The sequence below is a fragment of the Ranitomeya variabilis genome, chromosome 4 (genome assembly GCF_051348905.1).
Source record: "Ranitomeya variabilis isolate aRanVar5 chromosome 4, aRanVar5.hap1, whole genome shotgun sequence".
NCBI classification, from domain to species: domain Eukaryota; kingdom Metazoa; phylum Chordata; class Amphibia; order Anura; family Dendrobatidae; genus Ranitomeya; species Ranitomeya variabilis.
Window position 1 is genome coordinate 260,899,262 of NC_135235.1, and position 24,780 is coordinate 260,924,041.

The 24,780-nt window shown below is 43.6% G+C and overlaps 1 protein-coding gene across 1 annotated transcript in view; it reads left to right on the plus strand.

The window, feature by feature from the left end:
* Positions 1 to 24,780, plus strand: part of MASP2 (MBL associated serine protease 2) — a 65,866-nt gene that overhangs the window by 27,139 nt on the left and 13,947 nt on the right. The window contains exon 7 of the mRNA XM_077249706.1: positions 6,930 to 7,048. Within this exon, the coding sequence (XP_077105821.1) occupies positions 6,930 to 7,048 (119 nt within the window). The remainder of the gene's footprint in view (positions 1 to 6,929; positions 7,049 to 24,780) is intronic.

Below are 24,780 nucleotides of genomic sequence, written 5' to 3' on the forward strand. Positions count from 1 at the left end.
GACCGCATAGATCCCTTTTCTATCCTCAGTCTATTTAGTAAGTCTGGCCTCCTTTGCTGAAACCTGTTTCATTCCTGTGTTTGTGATTTTTCCTCTTAACTCACAGTCAATATTTGTGGGGGGCTGCCTTTACCTTTGGGGAATTTCTCTGAGGCAAGGTAAGGCTATATTTTCTATCTTTAGGGGTAGTTAGCTCTTAGGCTGTGAAGAGGCGTCTAGGGAGAGTTAGGTACGCTCCACGGCTATTTCTAGTGTGTGTGATAGGATTAGAGTTTGCGGTCAGCAGAGATTCCACTCCCCAGAGCTTGTCCTGTCGTCTAGTTTAACCATCAGGTCATTCCAGGTGCTCCTAACCACCAGGTCATAACAGATACCCCATATGTGGGGGGGAATCACCGTTTGAGCGCATGGCAGAGCTCAGAAGGGAAGGAGCATCATTTGGAATGCAGACTTAGATGGATTGTTCTGCAGGCGTCACATTGCGTTTGCAGAGCCCCTAATGTACCTAAACAGTAGAAACCCCCCACAAGTGACCCCATAGTGGAAACTAGATCCCCCAAGGAACTTATCTAGATGTGTGGTGAGAACTTTGAACCCCCAAGTGTTTCACTACAGTTTATAACGCAGCGCCGTGAAAATAAAAACATCCTCTTTTTTTTTCCACAAAAATTATTTTTTAGCCCCCAGTTTTGTATTTTCCCAAGGGTAAAAGGAGAAATTGGACCCCAAAAGTTGTTGTCCAATGTGTCCTGAGTACGCTGATACCCCATATGTTGGGGTAAACCCCTGTTTGGGTGCACGGGAGAGCTCGGAAGGGAAGTAGCACTGTTTTACTTTTTCAACGCAGAATTGGCTGGAATTGAGATCGGACGCCATGTCGCGTTTGGAGAGCCCCTGATGTGCCTAAACAGTGAAAACCCCCCAATTATAACGGAAACCTTAATCCAAACACATCCCTAACCCTAATCCCAACAGTAACCCTAACCACACCCCTAACCCTGACACAACCGTAACCCCAACCCTATTCCCAACCGTAAATGTAATCCAAACTCTAACCCTAACTTTAGCCCCAACCCTAACTATAGCCCCAACCCTAACTGTAGCCTTAACCCTAGCCCCAACCCTAACCCTAACCCTAGCCCTAACTCTAGAACTAACCCTAGCCCTAACCCTAACCCTAGCCCTAACCCTATCCCTAATGGGAAAATGGAAATAAATACATTTTTTAAATTTTTTAATTTTCCGCTAACTAAGGGGGTGATGAAGGGGGGTTTGATTTACTTTTAAAACGGGTTTTTTAGCAGATTTTTATGATTGGCAGCCGTCACACACTGAAAGACGTTTTTTATTGCAAAAAATATTTTTTGCGTTACCACATTTTGAGAGCTATAATTTTTCCATATTTTGGTCCACAGAGTCATGTGAGGTCTTGTTTTTTGCAGGACGAGTTGACGTTTTTATTGGTAACATTTTCGGGCACGTGACATTTTTTGATCGCTTTTTATTCCGATTTTTGTGAGGCAGAATGACTAAAAACCAGCTATTCATGAATTTCTTTTGGAGGAGGCATTTATACCGTTCCGCGTTTGGTAAAATGGATAAAGCAGTTTTATTCTTCGGGTCAGTACGATTACAGCGATACCTCGTTTATATAATTTTTTTAATGTTTTGGCGCTTTTATACGATAAAAACTATTTTATAGAAAAAATAATTATTTTTGCATCGCTTTATTCTGAGGACTATAACTTTTTTCTTTTTTCTTTGATGACGCTGTATGGCATCTCGTTTTTTGCGGGACAAGATGACGTTTTCAGCGGTACCATGGAAATTTATATCAGTCTTTTTAATCGCGTGTTATTCCACTTTTTATTTGGTGGTATGATAATAAAGCGTTGTTTTTGCCTCAGTTTTTTTTTTTTTTTTTTACGGTGTTAACTGAAGGGGTTAACTAGTGGGACAGTTTTATAGGTCGGGTCGCTACGGATGCGGCGATACTAAATAGGTGTACTTTTATTGTTTTTTTTATTATTCAGATAAAGAAATGTATTTATCGGAACAATATTTCTTTTTCTTTATTTAGGATTTTTTTTTTTTTTTTTTTTAACACATGTGAATATTTTTTTTTTACTTTATAACATTGCCCCGGGGGGGAGCATCATGTTAAAGAAATGTATTTATAGGAACAATATATATATATTTTTTTTTACACATGTGAAAAAATTTTTTTTTACACTATTACATTGCCCCAGGGGGGGCATGATGTTATAGTGTAAGATCGCCGATCTGACACTTTGCTGTACACTGTGTCAGATCGGCGATCTGACGTGCACAGATCCAGACTTCCTGGCGCCTGCTCTGAGCAGGCGCTGTGAAGCCACCTTCCTGCAGGACCCGGATGCCGCGGCCATCTTGGATCCGGGCCTGCCGCAGGGAGGAAGAGGTAAGAGACCCTCGGAGCAACACGATCACATCGCATTGCTCCGGGGGTCTCAGGGAAGCACGCAGGGAGCCCCCTCCCTGCGCGATGCTTCCCTATACCGCCGGAACACTGCGATCATGTTTGATCGCAGTGTGCCGGGGGTTAATGGGCCGGGGCGGTCCGTGACCGCTCTTGGCACATAGTGCCGATTGTCAGCTGCGATAGTCAGCTGACAACCGGCCGTGAGCGCGGCCGATTTAGCTGGACATACTATCCCGTCAGTGGTCATACGGGCCCACTCCACCTCGACGGGATAGTACGTCCAATGTCAGAAAGGGGTTAATATGAGGCAAACAGGTAGGACTAGTCTAACACTTCTATCACCGGTATGCCCATACTAATAGGTTATATACGTCTTAAGGGGTGACAGATTCCCTTTAAAACGTCATACTGGTAGCTGTAGATATAAGGTGTTGACATATGTATCTATGGGCAGGGCTTTGGCACCAGCGTTAACGAGTTTTAATCTAGCAATCATTGATCCTCCAAGAACTGCAGGGTAAAAAGTGAAGTGGAGGAATTAATGAGAGAGCTCCTCAGTCTTATGCCCATACAATATAGATAGCTGCTGACAACTATTCCTCTTGACTCCCCCACACACATGAAGGCTGAGATTATAAGAAAGCGCGATTATCGATATCGGCCCATGTAAACATGACTCCAGATCAGCAAAGTGCTTGTTCGTCGGCTGATTTAATAGATTATGTCGCCATACAAAATAATGGGTGATGGCACCACATAGCACAGAGGTTAGGCTGCCAACAAACATGTTCTAAGAGAACAGATTGACTGTAGTAACAGTACATACTCCTGGCCAGTGTGCGCTACACTTGTATGGGGCGAGGCGACTTCCTCTAGTTGATCACGCCCACGGGTTGGTCACGTCACTAAACGGGGCACACGGCCTCGCTATTGATATTCAATATCGCTATTGTATTGACAAGTGTATTGCGAGCAAGTACGTGCCCACTGGCCTGGAGTATGTATAACTCATACATACCCTCCAGCCCAGGTCAGAAACCAGAGAATGCCTGCTGTACACAGTGCGTACCCTGGGGGGATTAATCAGTCTGCAGTCACAGAGTGACTGCAGACTTATTGGTTTGGACCGGACAACCCCTTTAAAGACAAGAATAGTCTTTGGCTGACTAATGTGTATGGGTGTAAGGCTGGATTGCTCTTTGCAGCAAGTGCTCCACAACCCTTCCCCTTGCTTCTGACAGAGGCCTGTAAAGGTCTCCTCGAAGGATGCTACAGGCGGCACTCGAAGGGAGGGGAGACGTTGTGGATTAAGTCTAGAGAGCACTTTAGCCTCACAAACTATCTCCAGTGATTCTTGCAGAAGGGGGTGCCCAGGATTCAAACTTTATTTTCTCATTGATGCTGTTGCCAAAACTTTATTACCCAAAAGGTATATTTACCACCCCTATGGGTCTCCTATGTAGAGTTTACAGAAGGATTAAAAATTAATTTACATGACTACGGCTACCTTTACACATACAGTGTTTTTTGCGGCCCCGTTATTGCGGGCCATATCGCCGCAATTTTCATGGTTTGCCTCAATAACAGACCGCAAAAAAACTATCGGATCGCCGTTTTTCAGGTTTCCAGTACTATGGAAATAGTATTAGAAAAAAAAACAGCGTTCCGCAAAACCGTAAGTCACGGTGCACCGCAAAAACAAACTTCCTTTGTTTTTGCAGCCCCACTGATTTTCAATGGGGGCCGTGACCGTAAACAAGATCGAGCAGGCTCGATCTTTTTTCACGGCCATACGGTGCACCGTGAAATTATTGCGGCCCCATAGAATTCTATTACGCAAAACCACGGTTAGTGTAAAACCAGCCGTAAAAGGGGTTGTCCACTACTCGGGAGATACCTTCCCAATCCGTACGTTTGCCCTCAGTAAAATAATGACTTATACTCAACCCCGCTGCTGGCGCCGTTCCAGTGGTGTCGACAATGGCTCTCCCGTCCTGGAATAGTGAACAACGCCTTAAAATAAAAATCGCGTACCATGAGCAAAGGTGCAACACTGGCTCAATGGTCACAATTACATTTTTTTTTCGATGCAAAAGGGGGAAAGCTGTTTCTGGATGAGGGAATGAACCTACACCAGGAAAGGTTGCACTTAATTCTACGCATGTGCATGACCCGAATTTCCAAATCTGCTATTATAGCTCCCATTAAGTCAGTGCCATGGTCAGCCCCCAAACTTACCAAGCAGCAGGGGTCATAAAACTAGAAGGCTTTGTGCTAGAAGAAGCCTATAGAGACCGTTCACAGTATTTCTGTGGGTATTTTCATGCGTGTTACTATAACCTGTCCAGCGATGTTGAGGTTTCACAGACTTGGTGTGTAAGGCTACTTTCACACTAGCGTCGTGTACTGCACGTCGCTATGCGTCGTTTTGTAGAAAAAACGCATCCTGCAAAAGTGCTTGCAGGATGCGTTTTTTCTCCATAGACTTGCATTAGCGACGCTGTGCGACGCATTGCCACACGTCGCAACCGTCGTGCGACGGTTGCGTCGGACCGTCGCCACCAAAAAACGTTGCATGTAACATTTTTTGGTGCGTCGTGACCGTCTTTTCCGACCACGCATGCGCGGCCGGAACTCCGCCCCGCCTCCCTGCACCTCACAATGGGGCTGCGGATGCGTTGAAAAACAGCATCCGCTGCCCCCGTTGTGCGGCGCTTTCACTGCTTGCGTCGGTACGTCGCAACGACGCAATTCGTCGTGCGTCGTACGACGCTAGTGTGAAAGTAGCCTTACTCACAAGCTGTAATCTCCTGGCCATTCTCCACTGTTAAGGTACCGTCACATTAAGAGACGCTGCAGCGATATAGACAACGATGCCGATCACTGCAGCGTCCCTGTTTCGTCGTTGTGTGGTCGCTGGAGAGCTGTCACACAGACAGCTCTCCAGCGACCAACGATGCCGAAGTCCCCGGGTAACCAGGGTAAACATCGGGTTACTAAGCGCAGGGCCGTGCTTAGTAACCCGATGTTTACCCTGGTTACCAATGTAAATGTAAAAAAAAAAAAAAACACTACATACTTACATTCCGGTGTCTGTCGCGTCCCCCGGCGTCCGCTTCCCTGCACTGTATAAGCGCCGGCCCTAAAGCAGAGCGGTGACGTCACCGCTGTGCTCTGCTTTATGGCCGGCCGGCGCTGACACATTCAGTGCAGGGAAGCCGCCGGCGGGGGACGTGACAGACATCAGAAGGTGAGTATGTAGTGTTTTTTTTTTTTACTTTTACTATAGTAATCAGGGTAAATATCGGGTTACTAAGCGCGGCCCTGCGCTTAGTAACCCGATATTTACCCTGGTTACAAGTGAACACATCGCTGGATCGGTGTCACACACACCGATCCAGCGATGTCAGCGGGTGATCAGCGACGAATTAAGGTGCTGGCCTTCTAGCTCCGACCAACGATGTCACAGCAGGATCCTGATCGCTGCTGCGTGTCAAACACAAAGATATCGCTATCCAGGACGCTGCAACGTCACGGATCGCCATCGTTGTTAAGTTGTTCAGTGTGAAGGTACCTTTACTGCTGTAACTGCAGCGATGATAAGCATCTGGCTCAGTTCCCTGCTTGTCCTAATCCAAGGTCAGGAATAAAATACAAAAAAAGGTTTATGCTCAGCCAGTAATTGCATTTGCATTAAGATATTCAGATTACAGCTCCAGCCTAGGAGATGGAGAGTGATTAAAAAAAGCCATGCTGTTATCAGGTATCTATTTACCCCAAACCGCTGGGCCCCTGGGTGGATATGGCTGTCACACTGTAGCTGGACAGATTCAATGCCAATTCTAAAAAAGAAAAGGCATAAAGTTTTTGATACAGGAAAGAAATATATCTTGGTACCGTGTTAGCCAGTAGATAGAAAAATATTTAGAATTGAGAGTCCTCAGTGGTTGATACCTTTTAATGGCTAACTGAAAAGATGGTAACAAATTGCAAGCTTTCGAGACTACATACGTCTCTTCATCAGGCAAAGACTAAAACAAATTCTGAAGAATCACATATTTATGCACAACATAGTATAGAGAAAAAAAAAAAAGAGGGGAAAAAAAACCCATGGATAAGCTAGGTGACATGAAGCAGAATTACCATGGGTGATAAACAGTTACGTCCATAAATATTGGGCCAATTCTTAGATAAGGATTGTTTTATTGTCCTGTGATTAGGGTCTCGTTCTGTTGTGATGACCCCACATGGTCTGAGGGGCAAGTTCATTAGTTGATGTAAAAAGACATAAATCCGTGTGACACATTCATTCCTGCATTTAGAGTGTCAAAGGTCGTCATCAGTTTATACTCCCAGACTCTTCTGTCTCTCTGAGTTTTGAAGTTACTTTTCAATACAAGTAATTTCATGTCCATAATGCTATGATTTGGGAGAAATAAAGTTTTTGCTACTTTTTCTTCATCCACAGCCCTTCCATGTCCTGATCCTGTGCTGCCACCAAGAGGGCATTTTACACCTGAAAAGACGACCTATGTGGTGAAGGATCAACTTTCACTTTCCTGTGAGAAAGGATATGTATTGGATCAGGTAAGAAATATACACTCATTGACTTAGTATTCGGGAAAAGGTTGGCAAAGACTCGATAAGGACAAGTTCTAATAACGACTTAGCAAAAATGGATGAAGATTTGCCTCTTAGGCCGGCGTCACACTGGCGTTTTAAACGGCCAAGTGCAATGCGATAAAAAAATCGCATTGCACTCGGACCAATGTTAACATATGGGGCAGCTCCCAGCAGCCGACTTTTTGTCGGCCGTTTTCCTCGGTCCGAGACAATCGCAGCATGCTGCGATTGTCTCGGACCGAGGAAAAATCTCGGCTCACTCGCACCCATATAAGCCTATGGGTGCGAGTGAGACAGCGCACACCACTCGGATATCATCCGAGTGATGTGCGTTATAAGCGGACCCCAGCAATGGAGGAGATGGAGAAATTCATTTCTCCGCCTCCTCCGCAGCTGTGCTCCGATCCTCCCTGTGCGAGAGAATCGGAGCACAGAAGCATGATACTCGGCTCCTGCTCTGCTGCAAGCAGGAGCCGAGGGTCATTAGCATATCGCATCCGATGATCTCGCATCGGATGCAGTACGCCAGTGTGACGCCGGCCTTACACGTGATTATAAATCTTTCTAGGCTGATACTTGATTTCATCACACTGGTAAAACCCTTACAACAATATACAGTGCCTTGAAAAATATTCATACTCCGTGAACATTTCCATAATTTTTCACGTTACACTGACAAGCTTAAATGTTTTATCTTATTTTTTAAATTTGGATTCTATGCGATACCAATGCAAAGTAACAAGTATTTGTGAAGCGTGCACACGTAGGAAATGTGGTGCAGAATTTTCTGCACTAAATCTGCATCTCCTGGCAGAATCTGCAGGTGCGTTTTTTATGCGTTTTTAGTGCAGTTTTTGTGTAGATTTTACCACTGCAGATTTCTATTATGGAGGGGTGCAGAAAGGCTGCAGAAACGCACTAAAGAAGTGACATGCACTTCTTTGAAATCTGCAGCGTTTCTGTGCAGATTTTTATGCACCATGTGCACAGGTTTGTTTTTTTCACATTGATTTACATTGTACTGTAAATCACAGTGCAGTTCTGCAGCGTTTCTGCAGCAGAAAAATCTGCTGCAGTTCTGCACCAATTCTGCACTAAATCTGCATCGTGTGCACAGAAACGCTGCAGATTTCAAAGAAGTGCATGTCGCTTCTTTTATGCAGTTCTGCAGCGTTTCTGCACCCTTCCATGATAAAAATCTGCACTGGTAAAATTTGCAAAGAAACTGCACAGAAACTGCACCTGCGTTTTCTGCCAGGAGATGCAGATTTAGTGCAGAAAATTCTGCACCACATTTCCTACGTGTGCACATAGCCTAAAGGAAATAATACAGGGTTTACTAAATATTTACAAAATATAAATTTGAAAATTGAGACGTGCATTTGTATTCATCCCCGAGTCAGTACTTTTGAAGACCACCTTTTTGCTGCAATAACTGCTGCAGTCTTTTGGGGTCTTTACCAGCTTTGCACATCTAGGTGACATTTTGCTCCTTCTTCTTTGCGCTCTTGCTCAGTGACATTAGCAATTTTCACGTCTTGCCAAACATTCTCTGGGATTTGGGTCTGAACTGTGACACACACACAGTAATATGCTTTGATCGAAACCCTCCATTGTGGCTCTGGTAGGATATTTAAGGGTCAAGTCCTGCTGGAAGGTCTCAGGTCTTTTGCAGCCTCTATCAGGTTTTCCTCTAGGATTGCCCTGTATTTAGCTCCATCCATCTTCCCATGAACTCTGACCAGCTTCCCTGCACATGCTGAAGAAAAGCCTCCCCACAGCATGATGCTGCCCCCATGTTTGACAGTGGGGATGGTGTTTTCAGGGTGATGTGCAGTGTTAGCTTTCCGCCTCTCATTTAGCCAATAAAGTTCTCTTTTGGTCTTATCTGACCAAAACCCTTCTTCCACATGCTCGCTGTGTCTCCTACACGGCTTTTTGCAAAAATGACTTCTTATGGCTTTATTAATACCACTCTTCCATAAAGGCCAGATTTGTGGAGTATACAACTAAGGCTATGTATGGTCACACTATCAGTATTTGGTCAGTATTTTACATCAGGATTTGTAAGCCACAAACAAGTGAGGAACAATCAGAGAAAATGTATAATAGAAACACGTCACCACTTCTGCATTTTTCACTCACTCCTGATTTTGGGTTAAAAACACTGATGTGAAATATTAACTAAATACTGATTGTGTGACCATAGTCTACTAGTTGTCCTGTGGATAGATTCTCCCACCTGAGCTGTGGATTCCTGCAACTCCTCCAGGGTGACCATGGGCCTCTTGAATGCATCTCTACTTAGTGCTTTCCTTGATTGGTATGTCAGTTTAGGTGGACGGCCATGTCTGGCTACGTTTTTAGTTGTGCGATACTTATACTTTTGGATGATGGATTGAACAGAGCAGTGCTCCATGAGATGTTCAAAGCTTGGGCTATTTTCATAACCTAACCCTGCTTCACTCCTCTTCACAAAGTTATCCCTAACCTGTCTGGCATGTTACTTAGCTTTTATGATGTTGTTTGATCCCTAATGTTCTCAAATCTCTGAGGCCTTCATAGAACAGCTGTAGTTATACGGAGAATTGCACTCAGGTGGACTCACTCTACTAACTATGTGACTCCTGGAGGCAAGTGGTCACTCAGGATTTTATTTAGGGGTATCAAACTACAGGGGGCTGAACACAAATGCACCTCAGAATTTTTAGATTTATATTTAGAATATGTAGAAAACCACATATAATTTCCTTACATTTCACTAAATACTTACTTTGTGTTGGTAGCACATAAACTACTATAAGACTGATATGTACAAGAATATAACTGATATAATACTGCCCCCTATGTACAAGAATATAACTATTATAATACTGCTCCTATGTACAAGAATATAACTACTATAATACTACCCCTACGTACAAGAATATAACTATTATAATACTGCCCCTATGTACAAGAATATAACTACTATAATACTTCCCCTACGTACAAGTATATAACTACTATACTACTGTTCCTATGTACAAGAATATAGCTACTATAATACTGCTCCTATGTACAAGAATTTAACTACTATAATACTGTCCCCTATGTACAAGAATATAACTACTATAATACTGCCCCTATGTACAAGAATAAACTACTATAATACTGCCCCTATGTACAAGAATATAACTACTATAATACTGCTCCCTATGTACAAGAATAAACTACTATAATACTGCCCCTATGTACATGAATATATCTACTATAATACTGCCCCTATGTACAAGAATATAAGTACTATAATACTGTTCCTATGTACAAGAATATAACTACTATAATGATCTTTTTATTTTAAAACTGATAACCATATATTACAAATATATTACATTAAAATCACAAGACAATAAATAACAAAGGAAATAAATAGCGTTGTTACATCACCTTACACGATAGCATTGACAAATCCCAATACATGTATGTTCCTCCAGGTCACATTACCCGGGTTCCTCTTCATATCCTTCTTATATACAGCCTTGAGACTTTCTAGGATCTTATACCTGACAGTATCACAGGACAGGACTTCCTTATTGATGAGCAGGCAGCACCGCGCACACCACAGGTGGTAGATGGTCACATTTATTATATACAGGGAGCTCCTGTTATACGCCCTGAGCTCAAGCTGGAAATCTCCGTACAGCAGCTGACCATATGACTGTCTCACTAGGTGTGGTAACTTTAGGGACAAGGACACAGACTCCCATACCTGCATACTAAAGGGACACTCCAACAGCAGATGCTCCATCGTCTCCAGTATATGGGGGCACTCTTCTCTGGGACAGGATCTATCTGATACATTACTGCACTTTAGATTATCCCTAACGTACATTTTACCATGGAGCGGCAGCCACGCTACAACTCTCATATGAGGAGGAACTCTGGGATCTAGCACGTTTCTTGCAGCCTGTTTTACATCTACACTTGGGGCACCCCTCAGTTGTACCTGGACACTGAAGTGAGAAGACAGGACATTCTTATACAACTCCTTTCTACTGAGCTGCTTGACGTCATCATATAGGATCCTCCATCTGATGACCTTACTTATTATGTGGACACCATACCAAGAAACATTATTCTTTATTCTTCCTGAGATTCTCTTGATGGAGTCCCCTATTGACCACACAGACACAAACTGCTGGATCTGGCTCTTAAACAAACAAGACCATGGCACCTTCTCCGAATTCTTACAAAACGAAAAATTCTTCATAAGAAACAAAACATTAAAGAAGAGCTCTGGACAAGGCATGGAGAGACCACCATCCTTATGAGGGAGATAGACAATGTTTCTCCTGACCACATTCACTCCGTTACCCCACAAAAAGTGAAAAAAGACATTGGTAAGTCTGGGGAGCAGCGTATCTGGCACCGGGAACACCACACTGATATAGAGGAAGAGCGGGAGCAGGAAGGTCTTCAGCAGGCGGATCTTCTCCAGATATGTCAGCTTCCAGTGTTTCCAGCTCTGCGCCTTCCGCTCACACACCACCAGCTTCTCCTCCCAATTCACCTTCCCATCATCTACAGCACCAAACAACTCCCAGAATCTTTATCTGACCCTGAACTGTTCTGAAGGGCACAGAGAAGACATCATGGTCACCTCCCAACCACAGCGCCTCGCTCTTCTCCATGTTCACAGTGGAGTTAGATACATTGGAGAAGGCTGTGATCTCCTGCTGTAGAGCCACACAATCATCTTTAGAAGATCTCACAACCGACACATCATCAGCATAGGCACAGAACTTTACATCCTCCACCATACTCTGTAGGTGGCATCTCAGCCCTGTGAAATCCCTGTGATCCTGGACCCTTCTGAGAAAAGGATCCAGACTGAAGACATACAACAATGGGCTAAGAGGACATCCCTGCCTCACCCCTGACATGATCGCGAAGGGCTCGGCCAAGTGACCATTAATCAGCGGCAGGCTTATAGCTCCTTTATACAGAAACCGCAGCCATTGCACAAACCGCACTGGGAGGCCATACTGCAACAACACTTGATACAGGTAGTCATGGTGGACTCTATCAAAGGCTTTACTCTGGTCTAAGCCCACAATATAAGCCCCCACATGGTGCTGCTTAATGTACGTCACAGCTTCTCTCACCAACAGCAGAGTCCTCTATCGTCCGACCCTTCACACCACAAGTCTGGTTGGTGATGATGAGCTCACCCGCCACCTCACTCAGCCGATAATACAAGATCTTGGCCAGAAATTTATAATCCGTGTTCAGCAAAGACAATGGACGCCAGTTCTTTATATCTTTTAGATTTCCTTTCTTTGCCAAAAGAACCAGAACAGACTTATACTGAGACTGTAAGAGCTTCCCTGCAGAGAGGCAATCATTATAGACCTGCACCAGATCCAGAGCTAGTAAGTCCCTGAACTCTCTATAAAACTCGCTGGTCAGGCCGTCCAGCCCCGGGCTCTTGTTGGCCTTTAAGGAGTCAATGCTCTTCTTCACCTCCTCCTCAGTTATGGGAGTAGCCATAACAGCTGCCAGCGCGGGATCTAGCGATGGCAGGGACACTCCCTTCAGATAGGCTTTAATGTCCTCCTTATTAATATGAGACCCTTTATAAAGAGCTCTATAATAATCACCAATGATCTTGTGGACTTTCTCCTGCTGTGACTGCTCCACCCCATTCTCATCCAACAAGCCAGTGATTAGCTTCTTACTGACCCTGTTTTTACAGGCAATAAAGGGATCTGGGTTATGAACGCCCCAATTATCAAACTGTCCCTCTGCCTTGAGAGACTTGAGGCGATCGTACTGCAGCTCCCTCATTCGCTGCTTTATATGGCTGACGCTCCGTCCGTCCACCTCCTCACCACCATTCATCCTGCTATATAGCCTGCTCAGTTGCAGTCTCAGGGCAGAATATCTCATATACTCTATATTACTATGTTTCCTGGCTGCTCGTATAATAAACTGCTTAATATCACTTTTCATAGTCTCCTACCACTCGGCTATGTCATCACACATACATTGGGTGGTCCTACGATCATTATAGAAGGTGGTGAAAGCCTCTCTGATCCCTGGATCTTGGATCCCAGAGCTATTCACCTTCCAGTACCCCTTTCCACAGACCATAGCTTGGGCCAGATCAAGCGTCACACTCACCATACAATGGTCAGAGAACTCCAGAGGGCTGATCCTGTACTGAGAACATCTCGCCTCCCTCTTTATATACACCCGGTCTATTCTGCTGGCATTACCCCCCTTATGATATGTGTATGTCTTCCTGGTATAATAAGAACCATAAGGGTCTACTAAATTGGCCTGCTGGATTAGTTTATTAAGAAACGTCTCATCATATCGCAGTTTCTTGTGACTGCTGGATCTGTCCACATTACAAGATACATTATTAAAATCCCCACACAATATAAACACTTTAGAGGTAAAGCAATATGGCTTCATGTGATCAAACAAATCCCTCCGCTCTTTCCTAGTCTGCGGAGCATAAATGTTTATTGCTCTATAATACATAGAATCCAATGTAAAGTCCAGCAACAGACAGCGGCCCGGACAAATCTTCAGGACTCTGTCCACCTGGACATCCATGGTATTAAAGAGGATCCCCACACCGTCATTTCTCTCTAGCCTAAAGGACCAGAATGACGGACCCAGTCTCTCTTGGCTGCATTCACCTTCCACTGCTGTCACCTGCAGTGCCCCATCTCTTTGTGGACACGGGAGGATCAGGATCCATCTCATCAGAGGCATTTTCTATGATGTATGAAGAACCTTGCTCCATTTGTGCCTCTTCTTCTTTGTCTTCTTCTCCCAGTACATAGTAACGTCCAGGACTTATCACCAACAATGGAGGCTCAGAGGTTTTCTGGACTGTTGTGAATTTTCTGGAAGAATCCACAAAGGCATTTTTTCTTTTTAGTCACAAAACCTTCCTCATCCACAGTGGACACTGCAGACAGTTTATCTGCTTCTACAGATGTGCTGGGCTGAAGCTTGAACAGTTTGGCAACAGGTTTCCTGGACACCTTAAGTCTCTCTTTAGTAACTGGCATTTTATGCCTTACTTTAGTGGCTGACCAGTGCTTAGATCTTACTTTAATGTCTGATGATGGTTTAGCCCTGGCTGGTGGTACTTTAGGTATTTCTTCAGTGGCTGGTGGTCCTAGTAGTGCAGCATTCGTTAGTAATATCTCAGTCGTGGAGCATGTTGGCTGCTACTATGGCTTGTCACCGCATCAGTGCCAACTTCTTTGACAACATCTGCACCTCTGGTGACATCTTTTTCTGTCATTTCCAAGGAGGTCTGGCCATAATATTTGTTATGTTCTGCATATGGGCAATCACGGAACGTATGTCCGGGTCCTGAGCACAAGTTACAGATAACGGGTCCTGTGCATGTGTCCCTTGTATGCCCGGACTGTCCACACAATGAGCACGTGATACGAGAGCAGTTCATGGCGAGGTGCCTGCCCCCACATCTATGGCACAGACGTGGCTGACCGGGGTAGTAGCATATCCCCCGCTCTGAGCCCAGGTAGAAGGAGTGAGGCAGATGTCTGGTTACACCATTCTCTTGTAGAAGCTGGATTTTCACAGAATATCCTCCATTACATATTTGCTCCTCATCGTAGATCTTCTCGGGATGACTTCTCACCATGCACTGCCGGCTCAGCCAGTGCTGCAGATCTGCCAGCGCCACCACCTCAGACTGGAACAGACCAGTGGCCGTTATTTCCTGCGGCTTAGACAGCTGGATACACTGGAGATTATCCCAGATCTTATCTCCTCTGGTGTCATTATAGATGTTCCAGAACATATCTAGATCACACTGGAGCTTAAAGCTGATGTCATAGATCCTGCTGGATGGGACATGGATCAGAGCATAGACCTCAGACGCCTTAGGGTACGTTCACACAGGACTTTTTTGCTGCTTTTTTTTGCTGCTTTTTTTATGCTAATTTAGGTGCGTTTTTTGGGTACGTTCACACAGGACTTTTTTGCTGCAGATTTTTGCTGCTTTTTTTATGCCAATTTTCAGCTGCTAGGACACCTCACAATGGCTCTTCACACCTTACTACCAGGAACTCCCTCACAATAGATCACAATCAGGACACCTCACAATGGCTCTTCACACCTCACAATGGCTCACAATGGCTCTTCACACCTCACTACCAGGAACTCCCTCACAATAGATCACAAACAGGACACCTCACAATGGCTCACAATGGCTCTTCACACCTCACTAACCACACCCCTAAGCTCTTGGCTGTGAGATCCCTTCCTGCTGGCCATGATTTTCTGCACAAAAAACGCAGCAAATAATGCTACATGCGTTTTTTCAGCGTTTTTTTCATCACCCATTCAAGTCAATGGGTGAAAAAACGCTGCAAAAACGCAGCAAAAACGCTGAAAGAAGTGACATGCCCTATGTCCAAAAAAAGCAGCAAAGCAGAAAAAACTGATCAAACAAAAAACCAACGTGTGTGCATGAGATTTCTGAAATCTCATAGGCTTTACTGGTACTGTAAAAAGCAGCTGAAAATTAGCATAAAAAAAGCAGCAAAAAAAAGCAGCAAAAAAGTCCTGTGTGAACGTACCCTTAAACTTCATAAACTCTTTCAGAAGAACTTTTCCAATATAGATTCTGGATGGGATCTTCTCCTCTGGTCCTGTGTACTTGATCCTGACTGCGTTCCTCCTCTGAGGTGGAGGGTTCACTAGTCTTGTAACATTGGAGAACAGTCTCCTGAACTGATGTTGGTCAGCAGATGGGTCAGTGCTGGAGCTTTCCCCAGCCACAGGTGGATCAGTGCTGGAGCCTTCCCCACCAACAGGTGGATCAGTGCTGGAGCTTTCCCCACCAACAGGTGGATCAGTGCTGGAGCTTTCCCCACCAACAGGTGGATCAGTGCTGGAGCTTCCTCCAGCCCCATTATTACTGACACCTGTTTGTGCTGCAAAAACGTTCAGATCCACTACTGATTGTTGTACAATGCAGTCTCCATTCACTGACATGGAGGGTTTAGAGTCCATTAATACTGACAGCTCACAATCCATTATTACTGCATTCACTGACATGCATGACATAGACTCCATTACCGCTGACTGATATACAATATTGTCTCCATTCACTGACATGGAGGGTTCAGACTCCATTATAATGTTTGTATCTGTTGCAGGCAGGCAAGCACCAGTGAGCGGGGTCTCACATACAAAGTCAGTACAGGGGGCACTTTCTTTATCACACACAGGAGCTGTGCTCACTTCATTGCTGCATATAGAGGGCACTGCAGTTAACCCCTCGTTTGCTGACACACTTTCCTCCGCAGCGATCCCTGCATTATCTGCTGCCTCAGACCCCTCACATTGTGCGGCTGATATAAGTTCTGCAATTCTTTCTGGACTTCCTTGCTCCACACTGTGCACAGTTTTATTTTTAATGTCCTTTTTACCAATTAAACTTTTACTCTTTCTACTCTCCTTCTCGGCTCTGGATCCCCTTTTTTTCTCCTTAGCCCAAGTCACCTTTCTGGGCATAGAGTTTACATCTTTGTCCAGGTTTTCTTTCCGAATGGCCAGCTCTCGTCTGCAGTCATCCAAGCTCTCACTTTTCATCAGTTTTATCTTTGGATCAGTCTCATTCTGAATTTCATCTTTTAATTTGCAGATTTGCAATTCCAGCTTAATAATGCTTTGCCTTGTAACTTTAGCACTCATTCGTGTAACATAACAAGCAGGTTTAGAAGACTCACCAGCCACCATTTCCAGGTTTCCATTACCATCAGGTCCATGCTGCAGGCCACACTCCAGGCTGGGAGCTTCCCCTGGATCATCAGCCCAGCTTCCCTCCCCTCCACCTGGGTCAGAAGCCATGCCTCCGCCCTGCTGGGAGCTCACAAACACACGTCTATCCTCTCCTATGGACAAGAATATAACTACTATAATACCGCCCCTATATAAAAGAATATAACTACTATAATACTGCTCCTGTGTACAAGAATATAACTACTATAATACTGCCTCTGAATACAAGAATATAACTACTATAATACTGCTCCTATGTACAAGAACATAACTACTATAATACTGAATAAAAAAAATTAAAAAAAAACACGAAGCCAGCGCTGCCTATGGTTAGCACGCAACACATAAAGTGCATATGTACATATTAATTTCCAACTGTACTTTAACCCCTTAATCCAATATGACGTACTATCCCGTCGAGGTGGGGTGGGCCCGTATGACCACCGACGGGATAGTAATAGTACGTCATATACGATCGGTCGCCCTCACGGGGGAAGCGTGGCCGAACGAGGCTGGATGTCAGCTGACTATCGCAGCTGACATCTGGCACTATGTGCCAGGAGCGGTCACGGACCGCCCCTGGCACATTAACCCCTGGAACACTGCGATCAAACATGATCGCAGCATTCTGGGGGCATAGGGAAGCATCGCACAGGGAGGGGGCTCCCTGCATGCTTCCCTGAGACCCTCGGTACAAGGCGATGTGCTCACCTTGTACCTAGCGTCTCCTCCCTGCAGGCCCCGAGTCCAAAATGGCCGCGGGGCTACATCCGGGTCCTGCAGGGAGGTGGCTTACCAGCGCCTGCTCAGAGTAGGCGCTGGTAAGCCTGCAGCCCTGCATGTCAGATCGCTGATCTGACACAGTGCTCTGCAAAGTGTCAGATCAGCGATCTGACCCTATAACATGATGCTCCCCCCCCTCCCCGGGGCAATGTTATAAAGTAAAAAAAAAATATTCACATGTGTTAAAAAAAATAAAAAAAATTCCTAAATAAAGAAAAAAAAATATTGTTCCCATAAATACATTTCTTTATCTGAATAACAATAAAAGTACACATATTTAGGATCGCCGCGTCTGTAACGACCCCACCTATAAAACTGTCCCACTAGTTAATCCCTTCAGTGAACGCAGTAAAAAAAAAAAAGAGGCAAAAAACCGCTTTATTATCATACCGCCAAACAAAATGCGGAATAACACGCGATCAAAAAGACAGATATAAATAACCATGGTACTGCTGAAAATGTCATCTTGTCCCGCAAAAAAAGAGCCACCATACAGCATCATCAGCGAAAAAATAAAAAAGTTATAGTCCTCAGAATAAAGCGATGCAAAAATTATTATTTTTTCTATAAAATAGTTTTTATCGTATAAAAGGGCCAAAACATAAAAAAAATTATAAAAATGAGGTATCGTTGTAATCATTCTGACCCGAAGAATAAAACTGCATTATCAATTTTACCAAACGTGGAACGGTATAAACGCCCCCCCAAAAGAAATTCATGAATAGCTGGTTTTTAGTCATTCTGCCTCACAACAATCGGAATAAAAAGCGATCAAAAAATGTAACGTGTCCGAAAATGTTACCAATAAACACATCAACTCGTCCCGCAAAAAACAAGACCTCACATGACTCTGTAGACCAAAATATGGAAAAATTATAGCTCTCAAAATGTGGAGACGCAAAAACTATTTTTTGCAATAAAAAGTGTCTTTTAGTGTGTGACGGCAGCCAAACAAAAATCCGCTAAAAAACAGCTATAAATAGTAAATCAAGCCCCCCTTCATCACCCCCTTAGTTAGGGAAAAATAATAAAATTAAAAAAATGTATTTATTCCCACTTTCACATTAGGGTTAGGGCTAGGGTTAAGGCTGGGGTTAGGGTTGGGGCTAGGGTTTCCGTTAGAATTCGGGGTTTCCGCTGTTTAGGCACATCAGGGGCTCTCCAAACGCGACATGGCGTCCGATCTCAATTCCAGCCAATTCTGCGTTTTAAAAGTGAAACAGTGCTCCTTCCCTTCCGAGCTCTCCCGTGCGCCCAAACAGGGGTTTACCCCAACATATGGGGTATCAGCGTACTCAGGACAAATTGGACAACAACTTTTGGGGTCCAATTTCTCGTTACCCTTGGGAAAATAAAAATTTGGGGGGCTAAAAAAAACATTTTTGTGGGAAAATTTTTTTTTTTTTATTTTCACTGTTCTACGTTATAAACTGTAGTGAAACACTTGGGGGTTCAAAGTTCTCACAACACATCTAGAGAAGTTCCTTGGGGGTCTAGTTTCCAATATGGGGTCACTTGTGGGGGGTTTCTGTTTAGTTACATCAGGGGCTCTGCAAATGCAACGTGACGCCTGCAGACCAATCCATCTAAGTCTGCATTCCAAATGGCGCTCCTTCCCTTCCGAGCTCTGCCATGCGCCCAAACGGTGGTTCCTCCCCACATATGGGGTATCAGTGTACTAAGGACAAATTGGACAACAACTTTTGGGGTCAAATTTCTCCTGTTACCCTTGGGAAAATACAAAGCTGGGGGATAAAAAATAATTTTTCTGGGAAAAAATATAATTTTTATTTTCACGGCTCTGCATTATAAACTGTAGTGAAACACTTGGGGGCTCAAAGCTCTCACAACACATCTAGATAGGCTCCTTAGGGGGTCTACTTTCCAAAATGGTGTCACTTTTTTGGGGTTTCAATGTTTAGGCACATCAGTGGCTCTACAAACGCAACATGGCGTTCCATCTCAATTCCAGTCAATTTCGCATTGAAAAGTCAAACAGTGCTCCTTCCCTTCCGATCTCTGCCATGCGCCTAAACAGTGGTTTACCCCCACATATGGGATATCAGCGTACTCAGGACAAATTGGACAAGAAATTTTGGGGTCCAATTTCTTCTCTTAAAATTGGGAAAATAAAAAATTGGGGGCAAAAAGATCATTTTTGTGAAAAAATATGATTTTTCATTTTTACAGCTCTGCATTATAAACTTCTGTGAAGCACTTGGGGGGTCAAAGTGCTCACCACACATCTAGATAAGTTCCTTATGGGGTCTACTTTCCAAAATGGTGTCACTTGTGGGGGGGGGTTCAATGTTTAGGCCCATCATTGGCTCTCCAAAGGCAACATGGCGTCCCATCTCAATTCCTGTCTATTTTGCATTGAAAAGTCAAACGGCGCTCCTTCCCTTCCAAGCTCTGCCATGCGCCCAAACAGTGGTTTACCAACACATATGGGGTATCGGCGTACTCAGGACAAATTGTACAACAACTTTTGGGGTCCATTTTCTCCTGATACCATTGGTAAAATAAAACAAATTGGAGCTGAAGTAAATTTTGTGTGAAAAAAAGTTAAATGTTCACTTTTATTTAAACATTCCAAAAATTCCTGTGAAACACCTGAAGGGTTAATACACTTCTTGAATGTGGTTTTGAGCACCTTGAGGGGTGCAGTTTTTAACTTGGGTATTTTCTATCATATAGACCCCTCAAAATGACTTCAAATGAGATGTGGTCCCTAAAAAAAAATGGTGTAAAAATGAAAAATTGCTGGTCAACTTTTAACCAACCCTTATAACTCACTAACAAAAAAAAATTTTGGTTCCAAAATTTTGCTGATGTAAAGTAGACATGTGGGGAATGTTACTTATTAAGTATTTTGTGTGACATATCTCTGTCATTTAACGGCATAAAAATTCAAAGTTGGAAAATTGCAAAATTTTCAAAATTTTCGCCAAATTTCCGTTTCTTTCACAAATAAACGCAAGTCTTATCGAATAAATTTTACCACTATCATGAAGTACAATATGTCACGAGAAAGCAATGTCAGAATCATCAGGATCAGTTGAAGCGTTCCAGAGTTATAATCTCATAATGGGACAGTGGTCAGAATTGTAAAAATTGGCCCGGTCATTAACGTGCAAACCACCGTTTGGGCTTAAGGGGTTAAACTGAGACATTTAGCAAACAATTAATCAATTCTTTGAGCTACCCCGCCATGTCATGGCATTCTCAGATGGGGCAGTCCTACTCTACGTTTTTTATATACGCTGTGCCATTACAGCCTCCTAAATGTATTAAAAGCAAGACTATATTAAATGTAATACTGCCCCTATGTACAAGAATATAACTACTATAATACTGCCCCTATGTACAAGAATATAACTACTATAATACTGCCCCTATGTACAAGAATATAACTACTATAATACTGCCCCCTATGTACAAGAATATAACTACTATAATACTGCCCCTATGTACAAGAATATAACTACTATAATTGCTACCTATGTACAAGAATATAACTACTATAATACTGTTCTGAAATCCAGTATCGTAGAATTCAGGGCTTTGTCCTGTAAGCCAATCCGATGTATATATATCCTGCTGCTTCCCTTCCAGTTGCTAAGAATGCATTCTCAGGGTCACACACCCTAGTGCCTTCGTCCTACCAGTTATCCCTAGATACATTATATTTCATGCACACATATGCAATGCTGATTTCTCACAAGTGAACTATAAGGCTATGTGCACACATTCAAGATTTTTCGGGTTTCTGGCCGTTTTCCGCTGAAAAAATGCTAAAAAAACCCCGCATACATAAGCATCCCATCATTTTTAATGCATTCCGCAATTTTTGTGCACATGCTGCGTTATTTTTCTGAGAAAAAAAGGCATCATGTTCATTAATTTTGCCGATTTTTCGCGTTTTGCCTCTATATTATTGCATTGGGAAGCTCCGGAAAAAAAACAAAAAAATCCGCAAAAAAAAAAAAAACCACGCAAAAAACGCAATAAAAACGCGAAAAAAACGCATGCGGATTTCCTGTAGAAAAAGTCCGGTTTTGTTCAGGAAATTTCTGCAGACATTCCTGAACGTGTGCACATAGCCTAACAATGGGTACATTTCAAGATCTACAACTTCCCTGATGTGCTAATTTAATTCAGGGGTAAATGCTCCACAGTATCCCATACGGGCTGCTTCTGTACGATATATTTTAAGTCTGATGAAGTTGCTGACAGTAAAAGTCACATCTCGGGAATGTCAGCATTATACGGAGATAAGAAGCCCAGAGAGATCAGTGACGAGTCACATTATAATAAAAGCTCAATACCCAAGTCCCACGGTGAGAGGCAGAATATCCCAGATCTTATTACTGACGGTCATTCACTGTTGCTGCAGTATTTCCAGATAGTGGCCACAGATTACTGGTGTTTTGTGGCTGATCTTAGAACTGATATATCCACATAAAACACCATTTTGCCCTTTTCCAAATCAAGGAGAAAAAAAATAGTGCAAAAACACAACTTGTTGTGCAGCAGCAGATGTGGAGAAACATCTACCCTTGAACAGAAGGATTTACACCAGTTTTCAAGCATTAAGGCTACTTTCACACTTACGTTGTTTTGTATCCGTCACAATGCGTCTTTTTGAGAAAAAACGCATCCTGCAAATTTGCCCGCAGGATGCGTTTTTTTCCCATAGAATTGTATTGCCGACGGATCGCGATGTATGGCCACACGTTGCGTCCGTCGTGCACTGGTTGCGTCGGATTTTGGCGGCCCGTCGTCTGGAAAAAACGTTTAAGGGAACGTTTTTCTGTGAGTTGCATCCTGTTTTTCCGTTTGCGCATGCCCGGCAGGAAATCTCACTCTCTGTCTCTTCCCTGCTCGGAATGAATAGCCAGGTCTTTCACCGGGAAGGAACCATGGGAAGGGCAGCATCCAATAAAGGAAAACCACCTATGCCAAAACATGGTATCCATCCACAGACAGCTGTTTCGGGGTTTTTGCCCCTCATCAGTGTGAAGTAGGAAACTGGCTATTAGGAGCAGTGCCTAGTGAAAAGACTATAAAAATGAGGATGAATGACCTCGGGGAGATCAAAAAATCCAACACCGCGGAGACACCATCACGTGTTTCTCAACGCAGTGATCCAGAACACTGCCCCCATCCCTTATGGGAAATATGCAAATGCATGTAGAAAAGCCGCGGAGACACCATCACGTGTTTCTCAACGCAAGCAATGAATAGCCAGGTCTTTCACCGGGAAGGAACAACCACGGGAAGGGCAGCATCCAATAAAGGAAAACCACCTATGCCAAAACATGGTATCCATCAACAGACAGCTGTTTCGGGGTTTTTGCCCCTCATCAGTGTGGAGTAGGAAACTGGCTATTAGGAGCAGTGCCTAGTGAAAAGACTATAAACATGAGGATGAATGACCTCGGGGAGACCAAAACATCCAACACCGCGGAGACACCATCACGTGTTTCTCAACGCAGTGATCCAGAACACTGCCCCCATCCCTTATAGCCAGTTTCCTACTCCACACTGATGAGGGGCAAAAACCCCGAAACAGCTGTCTGTGGATGGATACCATGTTTTGTCATATTTGGTTTTCCTTTATTGGATGCTGCCCTTCCCGTGGTTGTTCCTTCCCGGTGAAAGACCTGGCCATTCATTGCTTGCGTTGAGAAACACGTGATGGTGTCTCCGCGGCTTTTCTACATGCATTTGCATATTTCCCATAAGGGATGGGGGCAGTGTTCTGGATCACTGCGTTAAGAAACACGTGATGGCGTCTCCACGGTGTTGGATGTTTTGATCTCCCCGAGGTCATTCATCCTCATGTTTATAGTCTTCCCTGCTCGGGACTGCAGACGGAAATGTGAAAGCACACAATTCCGTCGGGACGTCGCGCCGACGCTTTGTGACGGGCGACTACCGACAGAAATGTGAAAGTAGCCTAGGTCACAATTTTCCAGCTAACTTTTTGATGGATTGGCCACTTTTCCAAAAAGCAAGAGACTCAACAAAAAGAAGGGCCAGCAACGGGACAACAGATTCAACATGATTGTTCAGGATGAACAGCCAATTGGAGGTGATTTGTATACAGTGCACAATGCTATTAAAAATAAAATTTGTTTACATGGGTTTGTATAACAAATGCATTCTGGGAAGGTTGGAAAGAGACAGATGCAACATTCAAGGTGCCCTAAAGCGTAAGTGCTCAGCTACGGGTCAAACACAGCAATGTGCTGGCTTGGCTGAGCGCTTCTGTTTCTGGAGCAGAGCGCACATGACAAATGTTTCAGGATCCAAACCCAAAGAAGTCACATTTCACAGCATGTAATTAGGTACTTGTTAACCCCAAATAAATTAAAAAAAGAATATATTAAAAAGTTACTAAAACTTTTCACAGGGCTGTGGAGTCAGTAAGCCACAGTTGCGACTCCGACTTCTGGATTTTATCAGGTTCCGACTCCGACTCCTTCATAAATGGCCAATTCGTAACAATAAATTTACTGTTGTAAAATATTAACATCGTGCTTATTCAGTTTCTCACAATCATATAAGTAATCAGACCACTTAGAGCAAAAACTATATTTATTAGAATACAATTAGAATATAGCAAATAACTTTTATAAACTTTTCTAAACTCTTGTAAGTAAATATGCAATAAACACTGTTATGCAGATAATAAGAAGAAATCTATACATTTGTCCTCAGAAAAAGTATTGCCTCTGTCAGATCCTCCTTCATGGATGCCCTCAAATCTGATCTAATTATTTTGAGAGCAGAGAACAACCTCTCTGCACTAACTTGGGTTGGCGGCAAAGCAGTAACCACTAGGGCAACATCTCTGACAATGTCAGGATACAGAGGAATCGCTTGTTGCACTGTTATTTTTGATGAACGGTCAAATTTCTCAATTTCTTTTAGTGCACATGAAAAATTCTGCTGAAATGTACTGGCTGTGCTCTTTGATGGGGATGACTCTTCTATGCGGGAACGCTTTGTACGGTCCTTGTGATCCAAATATTTTTCAAAATTAAATTCTTCATCAGTTGATGAGGGTGAAGATGTGGCAGGAC